General features: G+C 40.6%; 1 protein-coding gene across 3 annotated transcripts; it reads left to right on the plus strand.

The window, feature by feature from the left end:
• Positions 1–342: 342 nt before the first annotated feature.
• Positions 343–20,622, plus strand: MXRA5 (matrix remodeling associated 5). Of its 3 annotated transcripts, XM_083832965.1 has the most exons (8): positions 343–923; positions 1,474–1,544; positions 2,949–3,164; positions 6,388–6,517; positions 6,848–7,238; positions 9,771–14,756; positions 15,434–16,334; positions 17,889–20,622. In XM_083832965.1, the coding sequence occupies exons 3-8, from the start codon at positions 2,977–2,979 to the stop codon at positions 19,798–19,800; spliced, it is 8,508 nt and encodes a 2,835-aa protein (XP_083689091.1). In that variant the 5' UTR covers positions 343–923; positions 1,474–1,544; positions 2,949–2,976; the 3' UTR covers positions 19,801–20,622. The 3 variants fall into 3 exon arrangements, with proteins under 3 accessions (XP_083689091.1, XP_083689089.1, XP_083689090.1); XM_083832963.1 differs by lacking the exon at positions 1,474–1,544 and having other exon boundaries at positions 610–923; XM_083832964.1 differs by lacking the exon at positions 1,474–1,544 and having other exon boundaries at positions 610–923; positions 17,892–20,622.
• The last annotated feature ends 5,170 nt before the right edge of the window (positions 20,623–25,792 follow it).

A 25,792-nucleotide genomic window follows, 5' to 3' on the forward strand; every position in this document is an offset into this window, starting at 1 on the left:
TCTTGGAGGTCTTTTCCAACCTTAATGATTCTATGATACTATGAAAAACAAGAAATCTAGCCCGGCTGGTCCGGTTTCAGAGCACAGCGAGGTCCACAAACGCAGACAACCCGGGTGCGTGCCTGCACGGAGGGGCGCGCAACGGGACAAGCCGCACCCCGCAGCGCTCCGAGCGCTCCCAAATCCAAACTTTCCTCCACCTCCAGCTCCCGGGCAGGGGCCAGGGCTGGTCTCCCCCCTCCCGCCCCCCGCCTCGGTCCCGCCCGCGGCCCCCTGCCCGCCCCCCCGTCGAGGGGCCGCCCACCCCGCAAGAGGAGCCGCTCCGCCGCGCCCTCCCCCTGCACAGCAGCGCCCGGCGTGGGGAAGCGGCGCAGCGGAGGAGCGCGGAGCCCCCCGCCCCGGGCACCTCGGGCACCCCGCGCCCCTCGTCCCCATGTGGCCGCGGGCGGCGGGAGGCTGCCGCCGCGGGAGCTGCGCCCCCAGGCAGCCCGGCAAGCGGCGGGGACCCTCCGCCCTCGCCCGCCCCCCTGCTCGCCCCCCGACGGACGGGCTCGGCTCCAGACGGCGCTGAGGGACCGCGGCGCCCCCCAACAGCCCGCGGGGGGGATCGGGGCACGGCTCGGAAGGGAGTAGCCCCAACCCGCCCCCCTCCCCTACACGCCCCCCCGGCACGGTACCGCCCCGCCTGGCTTATGCTCGATTCGGGGGCACCAAATCACGGCGGCGGCTTCTGCAAAATGACGGGCGATGAGGAGCCCTAAGGCGGCGGGGCGGCGGGGCGCCGCGGGCTGCCATGAGCCTCAGCCGGCCGCTGCCGGAGGGGCCGCGGGGCCGTGCCAGGTAGCAGCCCCCCCGCCGCGAAGCCCCCCGGGGGCATGGGAGCGGCGGGCGGCGCCCGCTGAGAGCGCCGCGCGCGGCCGCAGGTAAGGAGCCGGGGGGACGAGGGCGGCAGGGGAGGGGGCTCGGGAGCGGCTCCGTGTGTTGGGGGGTGTGGGGATGGAGGAGGGGGGCTCCGTGCCGAGGGGAGGACGGAGGAGGGGGCGAGAGACCCCCGCGGGGCCGTGCCGCGGGGTGTCGGCTCCCGGTCGCTCAGCCCGGAGGGGAAATTCTTCCCTAATGCGAAGCATCTGCCCGCGGTGAAGAGAAAAAAAAAAATAATAAAGGGGTTGGGGGGACTGGGGCGGCTGCCACGCTGCGCGGCGGCGGAGGGGGAGCAGGCGGGCGGCGCGTAGGGATGCGCGTAGGGCGCCCCCGGGCGGAGGCGCGCAGCCGGTGCGGCCGCGCCCCCGAGGGGTCCCCGGTGGCAAAGGTGCGGAGGGGGGCCTTCGGCTGGGGCGCTGGGGGGCTGCCCCAGGCATCGCTTCCTTTGTGCGAAGGAGTTTCTTCGGTGAGGCTCGGTGCCCCCGCCCGAATGGGACTGGAGTGGGTAGGATGTTCTTGAAAGTTTTTTTTTTTTTTTTTTTTTTATGAAAGAGAATCTTAAGGAAAACAGCACCTGAATGTTCTCCAAACAAATTAAAAGCTATTTTTCTTTGTAAAGAATGGTAAGTGTCTCATTAACTTGACCACAGATATTTGAGAAACTTCTTCATGCCGATGAGCCTCTCCTTTGAACTGTAATAGTTTGCACATGACGCTCTTACAAAAAAAAATGTGTGTCTCGTTGCTAGCAGATCTGAAAAAATCTGACTTTTATACTAAAAGCAATAACTAATGGAACTAATAACCTCTAGTAGAACTGAATGTCTTTCCCTCCTTGTCACGCTGTTACACAAGAGCGAGACTACCAAATTTCTGCTTCTAATAGTAGCTTGCATTCTTGCATGGCTTTAATCTGAAGAGCTCAAGTTCTTCTCATGGTAGATAAGAGTAAGGATATTTCAAACTAACTTCTCCAAAGTTAGGCTGCTTAATCTGTAATTAGACATCTACACACTGGCTTTATTTTCAGAAATGGCTAGTGCTCAATAACAGTAGTATTTTGGGTTTGTTCCAGCGTAGTGTGCCTCTTTGAACAACTCTCCATGAGTCTCGTCATCCGGGTTTAGACACAGTTCTGAAAATCTGAACCTCGGTGTTGATAGACATGGCAAGGTTATAAATACAGACTTTCTTGTTTACATTTTCTTGGAGGCCTGTGCTTATGTTTCTAAATCAATTGTCAACTTCTATCAATTCTGAGCATTCATAGCTTCTGTTTGGTTAAGATTACAGGGTAAAAGCACGCCCAGCATAGCACAGTAAATGACAGAGTCCAGATCTGTGTCCAGCCAATTCTTACTTTCCTTTCTTTCACTGTCTGCCTCTCTCAGTGTTACCATTTCCCATGTACATTATGAATGGGATTTATTTAGCCTGGTTTTACCCTCCTGGAAGTTAGTAGTTTTAAAATTAGGCAGCTAGGCTAGGTGAGTTAGGGACCTAAGGGTTAGTTAGGGACCTAAGGAGGCTGATTTGTACTATTTCTATGTAGTTACCTGGTTGGTAGATACCTATCTAGGTAGATACCTGATATTACTCACCTTCTGGTGAATATGGGTTTCTTCTCTCTCGTTGGTTGACTGTAGAGGGAGCCATGGCAACTCACTTGAACCAGATGCTTCCCTTGAAGTTTTCTAATTTGTAGGTGAGACAAATGCTACCTTTGGCATATAGAGCAAACCTACAAAAGTTACTAGAATAAGAAGACTGCATAACTTTTGTAGAATAGGTACTGAAATGAGTTATGGGAAAGAAAGTTGACTTTGAAGTAGCAAGTGACTTGGACAAAATAAAAACTCTTCCCAATTGAACTTAGCCGTAATTGTCTGCAGACCTTCTGAGACGCTGCAGAGCATCTCACAGTACACAGAGCATTTCAAAAGCATTAAAAAACCTTCATTTCTTCTCTCTGTCTCCCTTTGTCGTCATTGCTGTCGTCTGTTGCTTGTGTCCCCTGGCCATCCCAGGAAGAGCGAGGTGAGGCGAGCCGACAAGATGCGGGAGAGGGCCGTGGTGGGGGCACTCTCCGTGGTGCTGATCCTGGCGCTGGGGCTCCTGCCGGGTGCCCTGGCCTGCCCCCACCCCTGCGCCTGCTACGTCCCCACCGAAGTCCACTGCACGTTTCGGTCCTTAGCAGCTGTGCCAGCAAGGATTTCTAAACATGTGGAAAGGATCAATTTTGGGTTTGTATTGCAGTTTGTTGCAAACAGTTTCATGTTCTTGGTGTTGAATCCTGGAATGCTTCGCACGCGTGCGGCATGCTGCGATCTTTGTATACTTTTTAAGTGGAATTGCAGAGATGAGTAGTTACTTCCACACTCTGTATTTCAAACACTACCATTAGTGGCATGAAGGAAGTTTTAGTGTAGCCCTGATATTTCAAAGGAAAGTTTGTAATACTTTCAAATAAGTATTTATATGATGGTGTCAGTTCTTATTGGCAAATAGTACATGCAGTCTTACAGTGTTTAAAAACTATATTGAATTAAACCTACTATGGGAGGATTTCTACTAGATGTTGATTATTACACTTGATACACAAAAATATAGAAGGAGTAGAATTATGTAATGTAAGCAGGTAGCATTTTGTAGCACAGTGAAGTAGCATATATTAAAACAATACCATAAAGACTAGTTATTCCATAACCTTTGAAGTTGTTTGTTTTTGTTTGTTTTTGTTTTGTTTGTTTGTTTCCTGAGAATTTAAGTGCAATATAAGCAGACAACACTGTTTTGGGGTGAGGGAGCTCAGGCTCCATATCACCTTCCTCTGCCAGAGTATTTCCAACCTACATTTCTCTGAGATGAGAAGGCAGGGACAGTTGGTAGGCTGCATATCACAAAAGTGCTGTGTATGGTCATTGTATGACATAGCATGGCAAAAGAGTCTCAGTCCTCTTCTGCTTGGTAGCAGAGCCATCTCTCTACCTGGTATGAACTCCTCCCCTAGCCGCAGGGCCTGTAACTTGCAAATGATTGTGCTATGACTAATAGTAGGGACATTAATTTATTTGCTCCTCTGTAGTTAAAATGTGTATCCACCAGTTCTTTATCCACCTAAAGTCTGATTTTAATCTCATAATACCCCTGCACTCAGTAAAACTGTATTACAGAAATCTGTATTTTCATGCCATTTTTCAGTCATCCCAGTGGCTCATAGTCAAATCAGTGGAAGTATCACTGGAATGATACATAACTATGTAATTTCTATAGTACAGAGCAAATGTCCAACTGGATCAGCCTTATAACATTTTGTAGTGTGAGGAATGTTCCCTATATTTTTTTCAGGCCATCTGCCATCAGTTTAGTTACTCATGGTCCCCTCTGAGAAAATAAAATTTCATACACAAAGTCATGTGATTTAGTCTTAACGTAAACACACATGGTTCCAAAGGGAGTCATTTAAGCAGCTTCATTGAAAAGCTGTTGCCAAAGAATCTGCAACACAGAGGGGCCAAGTGCTATCCACCAGCGGGTATGTCTTCAAGTGGCCTTATATGCCTCTTTATTGGGAAATGAAAATATTTCTGAGCCTGAACAGTAATCCATGTCCTTGTTTCTGTGATCCTCAACTCTTACACAACCTGCCATGGAAACCAATGTCTCTTCCTCTTCATTTTCTTTGCATATAGTAGAGCTCATGGTAGGAAGAATTATAATTATGTGGTCTCTTTGGAGCTCTCTGTGACATTTATGTCTAGTTATCTTGCTGACTCTGAAGCTGAGAAAACATGATAAAATTTAAAGAAATAAAATCTCAGGAACACTGCAGGCTATGATGGTACTGAAAACGTGTAATCTCTTCACTGCAAACTTCAACTTCAGTACAACTTCATACAAACACACCAGATCTTATCCAAACTACATTCATTTCTTTCCATGGCTTTAGTCTCATTAATTTTGAGCTCTCTTTGAAGCCTGCCTAATGTCATACTTCTTTATAAATTCTGTCTTTGTAGAATATATCAAACCACCCTCCTTTTCCTCTCCGCAGTCAAAACCACGCATATTTACAGTCACCTCTCCCCTATATGTAAACATTCTATGACAAATTCTATCCCTAAATTGGTTTTGAAAATGGTGTGTAAGCTTCTAAATTGTGTAGGCATTTTGGAAGTTCTATCCTGTTTTTAAGTAAATTATTTGATACTGCTAGCATAAAAGCCCTTTCCTATTGTTTTTTTTGTATTTTCATCACTAGAAATTACATTTTCTGAGTTGTCTCCTCTGCCAAGAAGAAACAGTCGTACTTATCTGTTGCATTTTTTTCATTTTTGAGAAATGTTTTTAGAATCTTTCTGTTTCAAGTTGCTGTATATTTAAGAGGTAAAGCTTATTTTCTTATCTGGAAATAATTTAGGAAAAATTCATATTTAGAGAAGTTTGCATATTTTTTTAGAAGGTCTGATGTAAACAGAAGGAATTTTAATAGGATTACTGCTATAAGCCTGGGAGATCTGTAGTAGGACTAAAAATATCAAAACACGTCTGAATTTTTAGCAAGTTCAGAATCTTCAGATAGATAACGATGAAAATTTAAAAGTATTTCCTCCATATTCAAAGTATTTAAATTTCTCTCTCTCTCTTCCCTTCATGTCTAGAAAGAAAGGATTAAAAATAGGAAAAGATATTTAAAATTGGATGCTTAATTTGGAGTCTTCATGCCCAGATTAGCTCATATGTCTAATTTTGTATTTACATATGGAAAATCCAAATGCAGAGCTAGGCAGCCAAACTTAAGGCTTCCATATTGGCAAATAAAACCTGCCTTGTTAGTCCTAAGTGAAACTGAATTGTTTTCAAACAGTTGATTTTCTATATTACTTCTCTAAAAGGAGTTATTGGGCTCAAATTATATAATTGGAAGTTCAGTTCCTAGATCTTATATAATTGGTTGATGCAGCCAATTACGTGTTGTAGCAGTAAGGTAAGAATGATGTGACTTCCTGCTTCTCTTGCTGTTTGGGAGATATCCATTTTTAATGTCCTCTGTCCAGGTCTTTATTCATTTATCGTTAGATGCAGTTTTGGCAACATTGCAGCATGTCTAGTTTGCCAGGCTCCATAGCATCATTGGTTGGATACGGGCCATTAACTTATTGCCATTCCATAAAGTGAGCTGCATGGAAAAACATACTGACAACTATTAGAACTTAAACGCCTATTTATTACTCTTAGTTTTAAATTATGGTTAAAGTGCCACAAATTGATTTAAAAGAAATTTTAATGTAAGCATGAACTAAGTATACTTGGCCTTGTAAAAATGTTTCAGTACCTTCTGGCTCTTTGACAGTGCACTAAGATCCATTCAAGTTTTCTTGATAGGTAGGTTATACTAATTTTACTTTTGCTGTCCATGATAGTCAGTGTGTGAAATGTAACTACACATTTTGTGATTTTTTCCAGGTTTAACAGTATACAGTCTATATATGAAAACTCCTTTGCAGGACTCACAAAACTGGAATTGCTTATGATACATGGAAATGACATTCAGAATATACCTAATGGTGCTTTGAAAGATCTCGTGTCTCTACAGGTAGTGCTCAGGTCTTTCTAAATTTCACAAATTTCTAACTTCAGTAAGTTGCTTAAGAAAAAAACAAGTGTGTTTTTGTAGTGCCTTTCCTAGGATTAAGGTACCATTCCTCCCCCTCAAAAATAATATTAGAATTCTGTTAACTATGCCTATGTCATACTTGATAATGCCAACTAATGTTCATTTGTGTTCTCCCTCTTTTGATCAGCATATCATTTTTCAGTGGTGCAAAAGATATTTGAATGTGGGAGGAAAACTTCTGAATGTTTGTTATTCTGTTTGGATTTAAATACAAAACTAATCTCTCTCTCTCTCTCTCTTTTTTTAAAGGTTTTCAAAATTAGTTACAATAAATTGAAAGTCATAACTGGCCAAACCCTCCATGGACTTTCAAGTTTAATGAGACTGCACGTGGACCACAACAGAATCGAGTTTATTCATCCAAATGCTTTTAATGGATTAACTTCTCTGAGATTGGTCCACTTGGAGGGAAATTTGCTCCAGCAGCTTCACCCACACACCTTTTCAACGTTTATGGTCCTTGATTATTTCAAACTGTCAACAGTAAGACATCTCTACCTATCTGAAAATGCTATTAGGACCTTGCCTGAAGAGATGTTTCAGGGTATGCCACTACTAGAGAATCTTTACCTTCATGGGAATCCGTGGGTTTGTGACTGCAGGTTAAAGTGGTTCCTTGAATGGAATGAAGTTTCTGGAGGTAAGAACAAAATTACCAAAGCCTCTTCAACTCATACTCTTTGATATTGTTTCCCCTGTTCTCCATATGAATAGATTTGTTATTTCTTGTGAATCATTACTTACATGATGTTGTCTAAGGAAGGAATGGGAATTAGATTTCCAAATTCTTGGAAGAATTCTTTAACTTCAGGCTATTAACTTTAAGGCTGTTATTCATGCATCCTTCTTGTCTATTAGTGTTTCTTCATTGACCACACCTTACTTTTTTAAGGGAGGCAATCTATTTTAAGTATTTTCAGAGAACACCTACAGTCCTGCTCCTTTTTCAGAGGAAGGTCTGCCTTCATGGCTTTAAACTAAAATGGCTTCAATCTAAAATGGCTTTAATCTTAAAAAAAAAAAAAGAAAAAAAAAGGTTGATTTAGATTAGATATAAGGAGAAATTCTTGACTCTGAGGGTGGTGAGGCACTGGAACAGGTTGTCTAGAGGAGCTGTGGATTCCCCATCCCTGAAAGTGTTCAAGACAGGTTGGATGGGGCTTTGAGCAACCTGGTCTGGAGGAAGGTGTCCCTGCCCATGGCACGGGGTTTGGAATTAGATGGTTTTTAAGGTCCCTTCCAACATAAGTCATTCTATGATTCACTTAGGCTTAGATGTGAGATAAGAATCACAGTGCTTAGATCAGGAGTCCACTAAATAGTTTTTTTCTTGTATGTCTGTTTTCAGTTTAGGCATTTGAGTCCACCTATGTCACATGTCAGGTAGCTAAGTGTTTGGTATAGTAGGCCAGAGGGATGGGTGTTACACCAGATCTGCTGATAGACTCTTAAGAGGAAATTGTCATTGAATTGCAACTGAAGATGTTTCAGATGAGTTCTGGAGTCACAAGGTTTATATAATGATTTCGAGCATGTGTGGTGGATGACGATGGGTCTTGCTGTCTTAGGATATCTAATTCATGGCAATTTTGTACATAGCTATAGAACAATAGTTTTAGGGATGTGTGGTACTTTAATGAGTAGTGTAAGTGTCCCTGATTGAACTGATACTTGAGGTATCCAACTTAGGTATTATATTTATGTAATTTACACTTTAATCTTCTTATTTACTCTCCTTGATCATATGAGTGGATATGCTAAGTGTACCGAAGATGTACTCTAAGTAATAATGATGAAATATTAGATGAACTTCCTTCCCTGTACAGTGATGGCTTGTTACTGTTTTTATTTGATTTATTTTCTGCACTAAAACGGTAGTGATTTTTGGAAAGAGGAGAATTAGTCCATGCCACTTTCATGCATGACAGCTTTAGTATCTTTATACGACTATAACATTGACTTCTTTGGGAATTTTGTCAATACAGAGTGATAGAAGTGCTCTTTGAAACACAGTAATGTTCCTCAGACCAGTGTGGCATATGCCAAGTTGATTGTGTACCAGTTCTGTCATGGAATGCACTTTCCTTGTCTTTGAAGCATCATATTTGAATCTGCAAGTGGTAGACTGGTTCACTTATATATTACATTTGTGAGAACTTCTCAAGAAAACTGATCTGCCAGACTGGCAAAGTATATATTTTCCTGTTTGAAAAGGTTACAAAATTTTGCCAGTTCTTTTCCCCTTGTCCTAGAATTTTATGTTAGAACCCACCTTTATTGTTCATTCACTCAAAGATCCCTCATTCCTCAGGAGCGATCAGCATAACACTTATTCCTAGAAAAACTGGAAAATAGCATATTTCCAGAGTAAATATGAAAGGCAACATTGACATTGTAGTAAGCAGCACAAGTTAAACATAAATACATGGCTGTTTGGCAGACAAGAATCCTTTTGGCATTGGTGGAAGCAAGGAGTCAAGGATATCATTTCCTGTTTTAATACTCCTCTGTTTAATCTTTATTTTATATTTACAGAGTTTGCAGTTGTTTCAGATGTCACGAAGAAGTACTTTTTTTTTTTTTTTTTGCTGCTGTCAAATAGATTGTAAGTATAGGAACTAATCAGCACATTTTGGTAGATACAGTAGAATTTTTTGTATATTGCCAGTATTACTATTAATGAATAGGGAAAAATAAAAAGCCTCCTGAATGAATGAGGAAATCCAGCATTTCTCAGGCAAATGCTGCATTTTTGAAAGCTGAGAGGACTCTGTCCTCTTCAATTTGTGTGCAAAAGATAGATGGGTAGGTTGTCACTGTACACATGCAGACTTTTTTATACAGCATAAATATTAACAGACTTTTAAAATGTTGCTCTGGACACTTCAATTTCTAGTAATTTTATTCAGAGGCAGTGAAACTAATTTTCAGAAGGATGGAGCATTCAAACTTCTCATTAAAGTCAGAAGAAACTACGGTCAGTTGGAGAAACAGGCCTGTTCAACTGTGAAAATAAAGAGGCAGCATTTTAAAACACCTTGCTTATATGTCACATGGCATAATGTTTATCTCATGTAGTCCATTTGGCACTCTTGAGAGTTCGCCGACTCTGGGACATGATTGTACACCTTACCTGTCATTTTTTGTTTGTTTTTTCTGTTTTGGCTTCCAGGTGTTCTAAAATGCAAAAAAGACAAAGCCTTTGAAGGGGGACAGCTCTGCCCTAAGTGCAACAGCCCAAAACAGCTGCAGAAAGAAGATATCCAAAACTTGAAAGATATTTCCTGTAGGAAACCTATCATTCAGTCCTTATTAAGGCACAATAGCAGCACTCAAGATGAAGAAGATGGAGACAGTTATGAACTCCCTCTGGTGGAGTTTCAGTCCTCTCCATGGAACATTACATTAAATATGACTGATGAGCATGGCAATATAGTGCATCTGAACTGTGAAATAAAGAAACCAACAGGCTCTACCAAAATTCAGTGGAATCAAATCCAGACTCAGGAGATTGATATAAATGCCACAATTTCACTGGATTTTGAATGTCCAATGAATCGAGAGAACTATGAAAAATTGTGGAAGCTTATTGCTTATTATAGTGAAGTGCCTGTCAAACTAGAGAGGGAACTTATGCTCAGCAAAGAGCCTAAAATAAGCTATCGGTACAAGCAAGGCTCTGATTATGATGCTTTGTATTACACAGGCGTAAAAGCTCAAATAATGGCTGAGCCTTCCTGGGTGATGCAACCTCTTATAAGCATCCAGTTAAACAGGCGCCAAAGTACAGGGAAAAAAGTGGTGCTGTCTTTTTTCACTGTGTTTTCTCAGGCAATTCATACCAAAGACACCAGGCAGCAGAGAAGCTGGGTAATGATAGAGCAAAATCAGAGCACAAGGACAGCACAGAGCGTCATGGAGGGGTCAGAGTGTCAGCTGAGCTGCAACGTGAGAGCCTCTGAGAGCCCTTTCATTCAGTGGCTCCTTCCAGATGGGACTAAACTGCAGGCACCGTTCAATCAGAAAGGCAGTAGGTTTTCTATTCATAGCAGTGGTCAGCTAGTAATCAAACCAGTGAGTTACACTGATACTGGTTTGTACTATTGCATTGCCCAAGTGAGACATGATATGGACATCAGGGCTTACAGACTTCTTGTGCAGCCTCCAGCTATTCAGATAGCTGATACGGATATAGTGAGGGTTGAAAAAAATGTTGGAGATCCAATAGTTTTGCCTTGCAGTGCAATTGCAATCCCAGAGGCACAGTTGAGCTGGATTCTTCCAAACAGCCAGATACTCAATGATTTACTGAACTCTTCAAAAGGATATATGTTGGACAATGGTACTTTGCTTATTCCAAAAAGCCACGTCAGTGACAGTGGCCATTACAGATGTGTGGCTGTCAATCAGCAGGGATCAGATCAGTTTGCCGTAAGGGTTACAGTAAATAAAATGGTGTCTGACAGGTCATTTAAAAGGATAAAACTGAAAAAGCGCCCAGGCTCAAAAAGTTCATCAAAAACAAGAGGGCAGGTCATAGATGATGGAGAGGGATCAGGGACAGGAGGGGTGGATGAGTTCCCACGCAGAAAGAACCGCCTGAAGGACCGGGAAGTATCCTTTAAACAAAAAAGTGACCAGGTGCCAGAGGCTCAAATTAAAAAGGGAAAGAAAGGCAGAAGGAAAATGAAAATTTGGAAAGGTACTGATAGAACCCAAGACAGCAATGTTGCAGAAGGCCGGAGAGTGTTTGAATCTCGAAGGAGAATTAATATGGCAAGCAAACAGATTAATCCACAGCATTGGGCTGACATTTTGGCAAAAGTCCGTGGGAAGAATCTTCCTAGAACAACTACAGCTGCAGCCATTTCTGTAACAACGGCATTTCCATCATTCATGCAGAAAACTACTCCTGTCCCTCATCCAGTAGCCAGCCCTCTGCCTTCAGAGACAGCAGCTGATGTGGTAGATTCCTCTGCTGATGCATCACCACTGGGTGAAGATGAGCCATTCTCAGTCACTGTTTCCCACAGCAGTAAAACATTTTCAGTCCAGCCCATAGTAACAGGGTCAGAAACTGAACCTTTCCCTGACTACAGGGTTTTAGAAACACCTGCAAGTACATACTCTGTAGAGGTCCCTATATCAGGTCCATATTTGACTCCTCTCTCTGCAACTGTGCAACCCCAAGGCCAGCAGCATCAGGATGACAGGACCGATTCTTTTGTAGTCAAAGAAAATATTCAGGCTGTCACTGAAGAACCTCTAACCAAAGAAACAGTAACTAGCTTTCCTAATATTCAGAGCAGTCCATTCACAGTGGAAAATGCAGATGCAACTGTATCTTCTACATCAGAGGAAAATTCTGCTTTTGCTGAGCTACCACTTGATGCTACTGTCCTAGCTGAATCTCAGACTGTAGATCTTCATAGCGTGTTGGAGACAAGTGAGAAGTTAAATGAAGTGGATCAGATGAGCGTTGACAACATAATGTTAATGCCTTCTCAGCTGGATGATATCATCCCAACAGATTCTGTAGGCGCTACTGCCATTTCGTCATCTGTTTCTCCGTTTGTTACAGAAAAAAGCAATGACTTGATACATCAGCACACAGAAGTATCCACAGGTCAGATAAAAATAGCAGACTTAAGTACAACTTTTCCAGCTGTCATATCCATGAGCAAGGAAGAACCAGAGACCCACAGGAATCCAGTGACTCAAGAAAGCACATCCAGCAGTTATGCAGAGAGTTTTCATGGAAGAGAACAGAACCTGGCTTCTTCAAAACCAGACCCCACATTCATTTTGACAAGCACTAATGCTCCTCATAAAAAAACAGAAGAGATACCTGCTGCTTCCATCAGCAGACTGACCACTGTGGCCACAACAACACCAACCTATAGAAAGACCACACCTTCACTTGTTACTCAGCATGCTAGGAAAAGGCCTTATGGGAGAAGGAGATTGAGGCCAAATAGAATCCGACAAAGAACAAAGCCTTTCCACACTGTTGTTTCAATCACAGAGGCAATGCCTGTCATTCCAAGAACATCTACAGTTGAAGCTGTGACCAAAACTTCGTCTGCAGTTCTTGAACACCTTGATCTTAAAAACAGTGTCAAAATACAGGCTAAGGAAGAGGAGCATATGGAATTCACTCCTTCATTAGTTACCGATCCAGCTGTACTTGAGAAAACAACCAAAATCAGAGAGGTGGTCACAGCTTCTTTCTTTAGGCCTACTGCTTCTCCACCTGAAGAAGAACATGTGACTCTCTCTGCTGCTCCTGAAAACATGGCACTTCCAGTGACTGAACCTATCACAGTTTTATCATCGTACGTTGTACGTAACACAGTTCCCACAAAAGAGTCAAGTACACTTCTGAAACCAGAGCAAAATAAAGTGCCAAAATACCACTCATCAGACAATGTATCTGAAGGGAATGGCCTTGAAGAAGATTCTAAAGCTACAGATGGTGAGGCAGAACAATCAAGTACAGCTACCATTGAGCATAGGAACAGCTTGATATCATCTACAAAATCTGTTTACTCAGAATCTCAAGAGCCCATCCTTTTTGACTCAGAAGTTGTGGTTAATGAAACCACTGCTGGAACATTCCAGCTGATGCATCCCACTATGACAGACTTAAGTATTCCTTTTGGCACAGTTGAAGTTTTTAAGGATGTCTCAGTTTCAGAGGAGACGTGGAAGCCCACAGTAACTTTAAAAACACCAGCAATAACTGAGCCACCTCAGCAGCAAGAAATGCTGACTTTGTCCTCCTCCTTCAGCACTATGGAAACTCAAACTTTTTCATTTATAGAAACAAAGAAATCTGTTGCTTCTGAGACTGGGGCAAAACCACCTTCCTTGGATAAAAAGGAAGCTGTGTCATATGGCATTTTGCAGACAGCTGAAAAGGCTCCAAATACACCCACTGTCTTTATTCCATTTACAAAACTTCCTACTCTTCCACCATCTATTTCAAGCACTTCATATCCTTCTCTTCATTATACCACCAAGGGCAGTAATACCTTCAGTCAAGAAGGGTTGTCAGAAACAAAACAAGTTGAAGCAGAAGGTGACAGAATGGTAGTGAGCTCAAGACAGAATGTACACCCCACTCCTTTCTCTAGCCAAAATAGGATTAGCATACAGTCTAAAGAGGAGCAATTCAAAGAGACGTACAGTAGCAGGTCAAACAACAGTTTATTGCTAAGTCCAAACCTTCCCCATCCACCTGCTGGAATGATACCAAGCCTAAACCAAAGACTGCCTGTTGTGCCTCCAAAGCATGTTCCAGTAAGAGGCACACTGAAGCCTCCATATATTGTAACACAAGGCTCATTTCGTTATTTTATAACACAACAGCCTCTTCACTACACAAACAAACCAGAGATAACAGCATATGCAGCACATACTATCCAGGACAAAAAATCTTTTGCCTTTCGGAGAGAGACAACTACCCCAACACAAGCCACTCCATTTCACAGAACAAATACATTCACTGCGAGCAAGTTTGGTATTCAGGGTCAGAACAGATACAATATTAATTCAAGATATTTTGGCAATAACTATGTTCCAGATAACAGAGGCACAGCAGGGAGACTACCAAATCAAGGGATGCCTTATTATCCCAGTTCCAGAATGCCATTCGTTTTCAACAGAACAAGGGTATTCCCTCACTTAAGTATGCGTCCTAAACCTGTGCCCCCTAGTCAGCTAGTCCCCAAAGACACAAATGAGAAGATTGGCCAAGTCTCCCCTACGAGGATTACAGTGCAGAAAGCTACAGTTATCCCAGTGCCTTCACAGACCATGACCACAACATCACCACCACCAGCAATTTTGAAGATTACCCCTCCAGCCTTTCTCTCTCAGCGCACAAGATCCCAGATATTCACTACAGTTCAGCCTCTTAAAAATGTCCACTATCATCATCAAAAAGTACAGTCTGTGCCTCATGTGGGAGGCATTGCACCACACAATTCATCTATAATTCAATCTTCCAGCAATTTCAGGACACCCAAAGAAAGACCTAAAATTATCTCAAAGGGGTCTCAGAGCATATCCATCCTTGCTGAAACAGATGTTCTTATCCCTTGTGATGCAGTAGGGGAACCCAAGCCTTCTATTACTTGGACAAAAGTATCTACAGGTAAGACAGAGAAAAAAGTGTTCTTCTACACAGTTTTAAGGGTACAAATATTTAGTTTTTTATGGTTTTATATAGATATATATATTGAAATGCAACATTATTACAGAAATATTGCAAACCACTGAAAAACACGTAATGACATTTTATGTCCATTTTAATCAATGCAGAAACAATGTGACCAATTTCAAGCAGTCATTACAGATAAAAATATCTTTGCAGTATTTCTTATAGTAAAAGAAAAATTCTAACATATAATGAATTTGGTTCTTGAAGGAGGAATAGCAACCAAGTGATTATTCACAGCAGTTAGAATTTATGATGACAAAGCTTGTGCATAAGGGTTTGTTAACATTACTACCTTAAATATTGATGTGTGTATCATCTCCATATTCAAAATAAAAAAAAAAAAAAGAAATTATGTGAAGATTTAAGAGGAATCCCAAAGTACAAAGCCCTTAAAAGTTCCCACACTGTACAGACTTGCCAAGCTATTATGGTTTTGCAATAGAAGCAAAGACCAAGGAGAGTGTCAGAAGATGTCATGTGATCCATCTGAAGATGTAGTTGGTGTTAAGTAAATCTATATTTTTCCATAAGCTTTTTTTCAGTGCAGTGACATATGTCTTAAAAACAAACCCTTTGATTTTCCATTTATTTCTTTCTTCTTATCTTCCCAGGAGCTGTAATGACAACCAACACCAGGTTACAAAGGTTTGAAGTCTTGAAAAATGGTACCTTCTTTATCCGAAATGCTCAGCTTCAGGATCACGGACAGTATTTGTGCACTGCTCAGAACCTACATGGCGTAGATAAAATGATTATTGTGCTCACAGTTGTAGCCCACCAGCCCAAAATTTTACTTTCCCGCTATCGAGATGTCACAGTCTATTTTGGAGAGACCATAGCAATGGAATGTCAGGCAAGTGGGACTCCAAGCCCACATATTTCATGGATTTTCCCAGATAGGAAAATTTTGCAGACAGTCACCACCACAGAAAGCAGGATTATGCTTCATGAAAATCGAACCTTGTCTATCAAGCAAGCGACTTTTTCAGACCGAGGAGTATACAAATGTGTAGCTAGCAATGCTGCAGGAGCTGACAGCATTGCAGTGAGGCTCCACATTGCAGCCTTACCCCCCATCATCCAGCAAGATAAGCAAGAGAACATTTCCTTGCCCTTTGGTAGTAGTATTAACATCCACTGCACTGCCAAAGCAGCACCTTCTCCCAGCATCCGTTGGGTGCTCTTTGATGGCACACATATTCGACCTTCCCAGTTTGTCAACGGGAATTTGTTTGTTTTTCCCAATGGAACTCTTTATATTCGCAACGTGTCCCCCAAGGACAGTGGGACGTATGAGTGCATTGCCGCTAACATGGTCGGAGCTGCCAGGAGAATGATTCAACTGCATGTGAAGAAGCAAGCTTCTAATGCTAAGATCACCGGGAGTTCTCCTCAGAGGACAGATGTAACATATGGCAGCATTCTGCATTTGGACTGCAGTGCTTCTGGTGACCCCTGGCCTCGGATATTATGGAGGTTACCTTCCAAAAGAATGATAGATTCCCTACACAGGTAAATTACTATTTGAGGTGTTGCAGCTAAATTACAGTTTGTATGAACTTAGAGAAAAGACCATTCATATTTGTGTGAGCTTCATTCTTGATTTCTGTGAGTTTTGAATTAGGCCTTAAACCATTAAGGAAGAATTTGAAATTATATCAAAAGATGGTCAAGTTGTAATTTAGCATAATTCCCTTGAAAACAGTAGTATTATTGAAAAGTCAGGTTTAAGTGTTTAGGATAAGCTGCCACTATTTGCCTTTTATAGCCATTCTGTAAATGTAGCAAAAAGTCTGATGGCAAAAAGTCTTATTCCAATGTGCTTAGTTGCATAATTAGGGTTTGCATAGATGCCCGCTTTTCCCCAGGATAACTGAGATCACTGAAATTGATGTATCTGCTGTACTAATCATTATACACTGTAAAGATAGGACAAAGAAATCATAATGATTTAAATAATGATGAGCATTTTAAAAATGTGTAAATAAATGTTACCTCACAGTAAAGTCTCTACTTAAAACAATACCTTCTACAATGTTCACAATATTAAGTAAAATATGACTTCTTCAAAGCAACAAAAATATCCTAGGACTTTTTTGGAAACACAGTTTCTACTCAATAAATTCTCTGTCATCATTGTAGACAGATGAGAAATGTGCTGAAATCAAAATACACATTTGTCAACAGCTTTCTTAATAGTGGACTGTAGTCAGCATTTTTTTTAATTGGACAAAAAATATATTTGGGTAGCCCATAGGTAGTACAAAATCCAGAATTAATTTTATGTTTCATAGCAATTGCAACAAAATAGTTCTTTCATTTACTGTCGTGAGATTTATGTGGACTATTTTTCTAATACAGTAGATCTCTTTGGGGAGAAAACCATAGAGCTACCGAGGAAATGAATTTTGACCACAATGCACCAATTCCACAGTGAAATGGAAAGGAATAATAGCTTTTTTTCAATAGCACATTCAAAATCTTTTTTTTTTTCCTTTTTTTTTTTTTTCCCATATTTCAAAGCTTAGGTCATTTTAAAGTAAAATTACTAGAGGTTACCTACTGTTTATTATTGAGTCTGAACATTTTGCTTCTTTGAGATTGCTCTGAGGGTTTAAAATGTTGTACCTGGGGCCAGAGGAAATAGTACATATTGATTTATTTTTAACTGGGTACCCAAGTGCCAGACTCCATAATTATGATCCATCTAGGTTTGTGTGGAGTATATTATTCAGATATGGCATGTTTGAATGTTACAGAATTCTGTACATGTAGTCAGAAAAGTCAAAAATAAAGGAATACTATTAAAGTCATTGAACGGAACAGGGTAGATTTGTTTGGCTATGAGTGAGTGGAATTATTTTTTTCCATTTTTTTTTTTTGGTGGTGAATATCTTGGTCACTTCAGACCATCTAATTATCTAACAATAGCAATGCTCCTGTGCTTTTTCCATATTGTTGGGTTGTCTTTTTTTGTTTGTTTGTTTTTCCCACGTTACACTCAATTACTAACTCCTAAAATGTGATTTTGCAGCTCATGTCCTGTTCTCTTTTCTTTCCTTACAGTAGCTTGGAGACAAGAATCAAAGTATTCAGCAATGGAACTTTGGTTGTCCATTCAGTTACAGATAAAGATGCAGGAGACTATTTGTGTGTGGCCCGCAACAAGATTGGGGATGACTATGTGGTCCTCAAAGTGAATGTGATGATGAAACCAGCAAAAATAGAACATAAGAATGAGAATAACCATAAGGTCAAGTATGGAGGGGACCTGAAAGTTGACTGTGTAGCTACTGGGCTACCAAATCCTGAGATCTCCTGGGGTCTCCCAGATGGCAGCATGATCAATACCTTCATGCAGTCAGATGACAGTGGCAGCCGGACAAAGAGATATGTGGTCTTTAATAATGGAACCCTGTATTTCAATGATGTTGGACTGAGAGAGGAGGGGGACTACACCTGCTATGCTGAGAACCAGATTGGGAAAGATGAGATGAAAGTGCGGGTCAAAGTAGTGGCCGAGCCTGCAACTATCAAGAACAAAACTTATGTCATTATTAATGTACCCTATGGTGATGTTGTCACAGTAGCGTGTGAAGCCAAAGGAGAACCTACTCCCAAAGTGACTTGGCTTTCCCCAACCAACAGGCCCATTCCTGCCCTATCTGACAAATACCAGGTGTATCGGGATGGCACCCTCCTCATCCAAAAGGCCCAAAGATCTGACAGTGGCAACTATACTTGTGTAGTGCGGAACAGTGCTGGAGAAGATCGGAAAATAGTTTGGATCCATGTAAATGTTCAGCCTCCCAGAATCAATGGGCATCTCAATGCAATAACATCTGTGAGGGAGACAGCCATCAGGGACAGCCGGAAGCTTATTGACTGCAAAGCTGAAGGTATCCCAGCTCCACGGGTCCTGTGGGCTTTTCCAGAAGGAGTAATCCTGCCAGCTCCCTACTATGGAAACAGGATCACCGTGCATCGGAATGGTACTTTGGACATCAGAGGGGTGAGGCAGACAGATGCGGTACAGCTCATATGCATTGGGCGGAACGAAGGAGGGGAAGCGAGATTGATTGTGCAACTCCTCATCACAGACCATTTGGAGAAACCCTCCTTCAGGGACCCTGTCAATGAAAGGATCACTGCCATTGCTGGGCACAGCATCAATCTGAACTGCTCAGTCCAGGGGAACCCGGAGCCAAGCACAAGCTGGATCCTTCCCAATGGCACTGAAGTGCTGAGTGGCAGCCGTCTGCACAGATTTTACCATAAGAGGGATGGGATCTTACACATCAGTGGTCTCTCTGCAGGGGATGCTGGGACGTACCGCTGTGCAGCCAGAAACCCAGGAGGTTATGTGGAACGGGTAGTCTTCCTGAAGGTGGGACTCAGGCCAGAAATCAGCAACCAGTACAACAACCTGGTGAGCATCATCAATGGAGAAACTCTGCAGCTCCATTGCATCACCCAGCCAAATCAAAGGGCACAGATCTCCTGGACACTGCCCAATGGGATGGTCTTGGATGCCCCCCAGGCTGTGGGTCGCTTCTCCCTCCTGGAGAATGGCTCTCTGACAGTGCGTGAGGCTTCTGTATTTGACAGGGGCACTTACCTGTGCAAGGTGTCCACAGAGTATGGCACTTCTGTTATGAATGTGCCTGTCATTGTGATAGCTTATCCCCCCCGGATCACCAGTGAGCCAGCACCTGTCATCTATGCCAGGCCTGGGAATTCAGTAAAACTGAACTGTATGGCCATTGGGATTCCTAAAGCAGAAATAACTTGGGAGCTTCCAGACAAATCTCATCTGACAACAGGAGCTCAATCCCGTCTGTATGGAAACAAATTTCTTCACCCTCAGGGGTCATTAGTCATCCAGCAGTCTTCTCAAAGGGATGCAGGCTTCTATAAATGCACTGCTAAAAATATACTCGGCAGTGATTCGAAAACAACTTACATACACATATTCTAACACTAAAACAAATGCCTTTGGCTGGATGCTAGAGTTCAAGTCACTGCCAAGGAAGTACAAGAAGGAAAGTACTGACTGTAACAAAGCCAGGAAGGCTGAGGGCAGAAAAAAAAGGAATTAATTCTGTGTACATGTGAAGTGCATTGCTTTTGTATTCAACATGATAGTACTTCCCTGCAATAGAAGGAGGCAGTAGATGTACTTAAAGTGAGGAGACTAATGCATTGGAAAAGGTCTTTAAATTGTTAAGGCAGTGTAATGTGTTTTTTCATGCTATCCAATAGCATCTGAGACCTGAAGTAGTCTATTCTTGTCCATAGTCCAAAGCTACTCCTTATTTCAACAAGCACCTTAAAAGTACCAAAGAAGTATTAACTGTTAATAAATGAGCTGCAGTGATAGAAGTGCTTTAGTATTTTGTTGGAGTAACATATTTTTCTTTATCCCCTGCAGTGCTTTTACATAATCTAGCCTTATAGAATATGATACTAACCTTTCTGTTCATTCTTCTATCAGCTCTTCAAAATCAAAGACTAACTTAGCAATAAGAGTGATCTATTTTAATAAAAATACATGCAGACATTAGTTACCATAACATATGAACAAACCTTTTCCAGCTACTAAGGATGCTCCAGTCAAATCATTCATTATATATTTTATATATATATTTTTAAATCAGACTATGAGACTAGAAAGAGTAACAATGAATTTGGTCTCATTTTATAAATTATTGGTCTTTACAAGACTCTGATACATTACAGTGTTTTATAATGTTAAGGTCAATATACTGTACATTTTATAATAAAAAAATATTTTCCAAAACTTGTATTCACTGTGTTTTTTTGTTTTGTTTGAGAAAACAGTGAACTCCAAACACTGGGAGTGTGAAATTAAGTCAAAAAACAGAATTCATATACTGTTGTACATACTTTTTATGCTTCTATACATGGTTTCCTAATAAAAACTTAACACTTCTGTTATATATAATTAACAATACATTTACAATTTCAATACTTTTCTTCCAGTCGAGGATGGTTATTTTAATATATTTTAGCATAATTTTAATAAGATGTATCTATTTTTCTGTTGAAAGAATTGCTAAAAGAGGCTGAGTATGCCCATGTTGCAACACACAACTCCAATCAGAATTCTGAAAAAGTTAACTATGCTTCAAAGCATTTGGATACTCTAATATATTCCTGAAGTCTTTAAAGTTCCAATCAGTCAGAAGACTTATGTTTTAAAACTATGATGAGAATAAAAGCTTTATTTTGATTTTCTCTATTGACAAATATGTTGGAAAGTAATGTAAAGTTTTCTAATTCTTTTATTTTTTGAAAATTGTAAACGATTATCAGATAATGTGATAGAATATTTTTTAGAAATCTTAAGTGCAGGGTAAAAAGCTTTTTTTTTTTTTTGGTAGCATGATGTATTAAAGTTGCACCTGTGTTACTGACCTAATTAAATAGCATTTTATTATATCTTTATTTTCTTCTTAAACCCTTGAGCCCTAAATTAGCAAATCAGTGCTCAGAGTGAGGCGTGTACCTATATATGTGGCAGGGAAGCTGCTGTTCAAAAAAGGAGTTAATGAAGAAAGGGACAAGTATTCAAGTATTTTAACAAGATTATTCATGTGATCTTTTCTAATCTGAGCAATTTCCTTAAACACGTCACAGATTAGGTATGTCTTTAGTTCCTTTACTTAATTTTAAAATTTTATTTTATTGAAATTCTTGTAAAATGGTAATATATTTTTTAATAATAATACATATTTTAAAAGGGTCTGAAGTTCTCATTTTAACATTGAAATAGAAGTCAAGCACTTTTATTCATCCGTCCAATCTTCAGTAAACACACAAATTTAGAAATATTCTTGGATGCTGAATGACTTCTAGATACTGCCATTATGCAGGAAAAAACTATAAGAAAATAGAATCTGAAATCAAATGTTTTATCTGTTGAGGTCAAATGAAGTATTTGATAGCATGGTGTTCATCAATCCAGAATTTGCTTGCTGCTAGTGGAAGTTTTGGAGGCATATGAAATGAAACATTTGGCGTAAGACTTCTTAATTCAAGTCAAGACTTAATAGCTTGCAAAATTCCCTCAGAATTGGACTTCACATTTTTTAAAGTGTTATAGTTTCCATTATGTTTATCTTTACCTCCTTTATATATTACTAATATTATCATACCATAATATCATATTACTAGTGATAGGCCTATAAAATACAATTCTATTCCAAAAGAAATAATAACTATGGCTTAACAAATATCAGATGAACGTATTTCACGTTCAGTCGGTGTTTGGCCATATGTCCTGTATTTCTCTGCTGAGATACCATTTGTCCATAATAACCACCTTGAAATCCTTTTGTAGAAATAAAGTTCAGGAGGAGACCAAGTCAGTCCAGGATTACTATTCTTAAGCCTGAGTCTGGATGTCATTCCACATGCTGAAACATCTATTAAATTAAGGCAGTCATAGGACTGTGAATTTAAGTCATAATTTCCTCCTTTATTTCCATGTTTATCTGAAAACCATGGTAAATAACTCAATGAAAAAAGTCACATTACTTTGAGGACAAAATACTTCAATCATTTTTTATTCAGAATTCTTCACTCACCTTTCAGACCAAGCACGAGCCATGCATTCAAAATATATATATATATATATATATATATATATTTTAAGTGGAACTTGTTCCCTTTTCAGTTTCCAGAGGTGATGGGAAATGGAGTGATTGCTCTTGGTTTGAGAAGGTTTCACAATTTTTACTTGATTAATCAAAGGAGGTACTGCATAGGTTTCATGGAAAGAAAAAGTTGGCATTCTTTTTGTTTTGAAAATGGAGAAAAAAAAGATTTGTTTGATATCTTTTGGAGAAGCATACTAACAAGATGTCTCATTAGAGCTGTGTAGATTACAAATAAAATGAGTTGTATATATATTTTTTGCTTTGGCCATCACAAAAAGAGATTGATAGTGACCATGTCCCTAACATGACTTACAACTAATAAAAATGAAAGTAGGAACATAGGCCAGAAAAGCAAAAAAAAAAAAAAAAACAGGGAAATAAACAGGCTATTCATGTAATCAAGATCTGATAAAATTTCTAAAACACTAGCCATTTCACTTACACATTTTAGTGATTATCTTCAAACGCTCATGAAGGCCGAGTGAGGTACAAGAGAACTGAAAAAAAAAAAAAAGCTAACACTGTAGTTAAGAAAACATAAAACAGTTGAACTTTTGGTATCAGGACAAGTACTTTGTTTAATACATTACTAAACAATCAATCAAAGAGCATCTGTAGAGTAAATCAGTGATAGGAAGCAGCTGTTCTGGAAGTTTCCACAACAAATCATATAAAAGCAAACTAATTAACTCCTCAAAAAAGTAATTAGCCTAGAGTACAGGAAGAAATTGGTATGGTATATCTTAAGCAAAATTTTCTTACATAGTCATACAGTCTGGACATTCTTCTCTCCAAACTAAAGGACTGTGATTGATCTATTATAAAATTGGAGAACAGATGTTTTCAAAGGATTTAAAGAGAAGTCATGATAATTGGTTTTCAGTTAAACATGTCAACTGAATCCAGCTCATGTTGCTTTTTGAGACCAGTACCATTCCACATTTTCATTAACGACTATCAGGCATGGAGAAGGCACTCTGAAAATAGGTGGATAATATAAAACTGAAAGAGGTTAAAGCGCAGGGAACAGAATTACAATTCAAAATGATCTTAGTGAAATGAATGGAGATCAAAAAAATTAATTCAGTGAATACAAATGCAAAAAAATTATTCAGAAGGAAGAAATTAAATACACAAACAGCAAACAATTTGTGAGGAAGGAGTAGGAGTGTCACAAGTTTGCACAATGTTATTTCAAAGAAAACATCACTTTGAAAGGAAGGTTTTGTAAAGCAACTCAACGGAAATTGAGATAATTATTCTTGTCCCAGACAGGCCCAAATGTAAAGTAATTGAAAGAAATCCAAGAAAGTGTTTTAGGAAAGATAACCTAAAAGGATAAATTGAAATAGGACAAATTTGTTTAGCTTCAGGAAAAAGAAAGAAAAAAAAAAGTATTAAACATAGTTAATCAAATGTGTGGGAAGTCAGCATAAAGACAGTAAACAGTTCTTTTTCAGGTTTCCTGAGGTTAGTATGAGGAATAATTGAGTTACTTACTGCAAGCAAGTTGTAGACTAGGTAGTAAGAAAACTTTGTAACTGTAATGATAGTTAAAGGGTGTCAACAATAACAATGGTAATGGTCAAGACCCAGGAAAGGGCAACTGCAAAAAGGTAGACCTGCTGCGTACCTTGGGCCTGTATTTGTGACATCACAAACAGGCTACCGAGCTTGGTCAAGCCAGATGACTGTCACCTGCTCCTGCTTTTTCTGTCCCCTACAGGGACAACTGAGGCTGTGAGAAGGAGACTTGGAAATATCAGAAGGGACTTTAGACGCTGAAGGGATCAGGAACACAAGTAGTGTTCTCCTCAATCCTCCCAGCTGGAGACTGGGACAAAAAGAGGAGGCAGCATATGGGTCAGGTGAATGATTGGCTGTGTAGCTGGTGCCATGATTAATGTTTCATGTTCTTCGATCTTGGGAGTGCTTTTGAGAGACCAGGCATGCTGTCACAGGATGGGGCGCACCTGACCAAGTAGGGCAAGAGTGTTTTGGGCAGCAAGCTGGCTGGATTCGTTAGCTGGGCTTTAAACTATATTTGGTGGGGGAAGGGGATGTACCTGTAAGTGACTCAAAAGAACTCCTGAATACCAATACTTTAAAAAAGAGCAGGGAAACACCTGTGAATAATCCCTTAGGAATTAGGAAGGACTCCTCTAAAAAGGCGTTATGGCCCATAGCCCAGATGAAGTGCCTCTACACCAATGGACACAGCATAGGAAAGAAGCAGGAGGAGTTGGAAGCCATAATGCAATTAGAATACTATGATCTAATTGCTGTCACGGAAACGTGGTGGGATGAATCACACAGCTGGAACATTGGAATAGAGGGCTACAAGCTTTACAGGAGAGACAGGCAGGGAAGGAAGGGTGGGGGTGTTGCCCTCTACGTTAAGAAACCGATAGACTGTGAAAAGTTCCCTCTGAGAAACAGTCAAGACCAGGTTGAGAGCCTGTGGGTAAAAATTAAGGACCAGACGTCTTGTAGTTATGGTCTGCAATAGGCCACCTGATCAAGAGGAGCCTGTTGATGAGGCCTTCTTGCTCCAACTACAGGAAACATCATGCTCACAGGCTGTCATCCTCCTGGAGGATTTCAACCACCAGATGTTTGCTAGGAAAGCCAAGTGGCAGGCAGTAAGCAATCCAGAAGACTCCTAGAGTCCACTGAGGACAACTTCCTCATCCACATATTAGACAAACCAACCAGAGAAGCATTACTTGGCCTGGTGCTCACCAAAGCAGAAGAGCTCATTAAAGAAGTTAAGACTGGAGGAAGCCTTGTTTGCAGTTCTCTGGTTGAGTTTGTGATCTCAGGGGATATGGGCCAGGCTAAGAGCAAAGTCAGGACCCTGAACTTCAGAAGAGCCAACTTCCAGCTGTTCAAAGAATTAGTGGAGGAACTCCCATGGGACATGATCCTTAGGGACAGAGGATCTGATCAGAGCTGGCAACTCTTTAAGGATATTTTCCATGGAGCGCAAGAGCTCTCTATTCCAATATGTAATAAATCAAACAGGGAAGGTAGGAAACTGGCATGGTTGAACAAGGACGTTCTGGTCAAAATTAGGCAAAAGAAGAAAATGCACAGATGGTGGAAACAGGGCCATGTGCCATGGGAAGAGTACAGAAATGCTGTCTGGATGTGCAGGGATGGGATCAAGAAAGCCAAGGCACTGACACAAGTAAACTTGGAGAGATGTGCAAAGAATAACAAGAAGGGGTTCTACAGGTACATTGGCCACAAAAGAAAAACTAAGGAGACTGTAACTTATCTGACAAA

Source organism: Anser anser (assembly GCF_964211835.1).
Source record: "Anser anser genome assembly, chromosome: 1".
NCBI classification, from domain to species: Eukaryota; Metazoa; Chordata; class Aves; order Anseriformes; family Anatidae; genus Anser; species Anser anser.

Bases quoted from the DNA above. Each gene is read 5' to 3' on its own strand.
- MXRA5 (XM_083832963.1), top strand. From the start codon at position 748: ATGAGGAGCCCTAAGGCGGCGGGGCGGCGGGGCGCCGCGGGCTGCCAT. The intron at 7,239-9,770 runs GTAAGAACAAAA...TTTGGCTTCCAG, and splicing joins ATGGAATGAAGTTTCTGGAG to GTGTTCTAAAATGCAAAAAA. The intron at 14,757-15,433 runs GTAAGACAGAGA...TTATCTTCCCAG, and splicing joins TTGGACAAAAGTATCTACAG to GAGCTGTAATGACAACCAAC.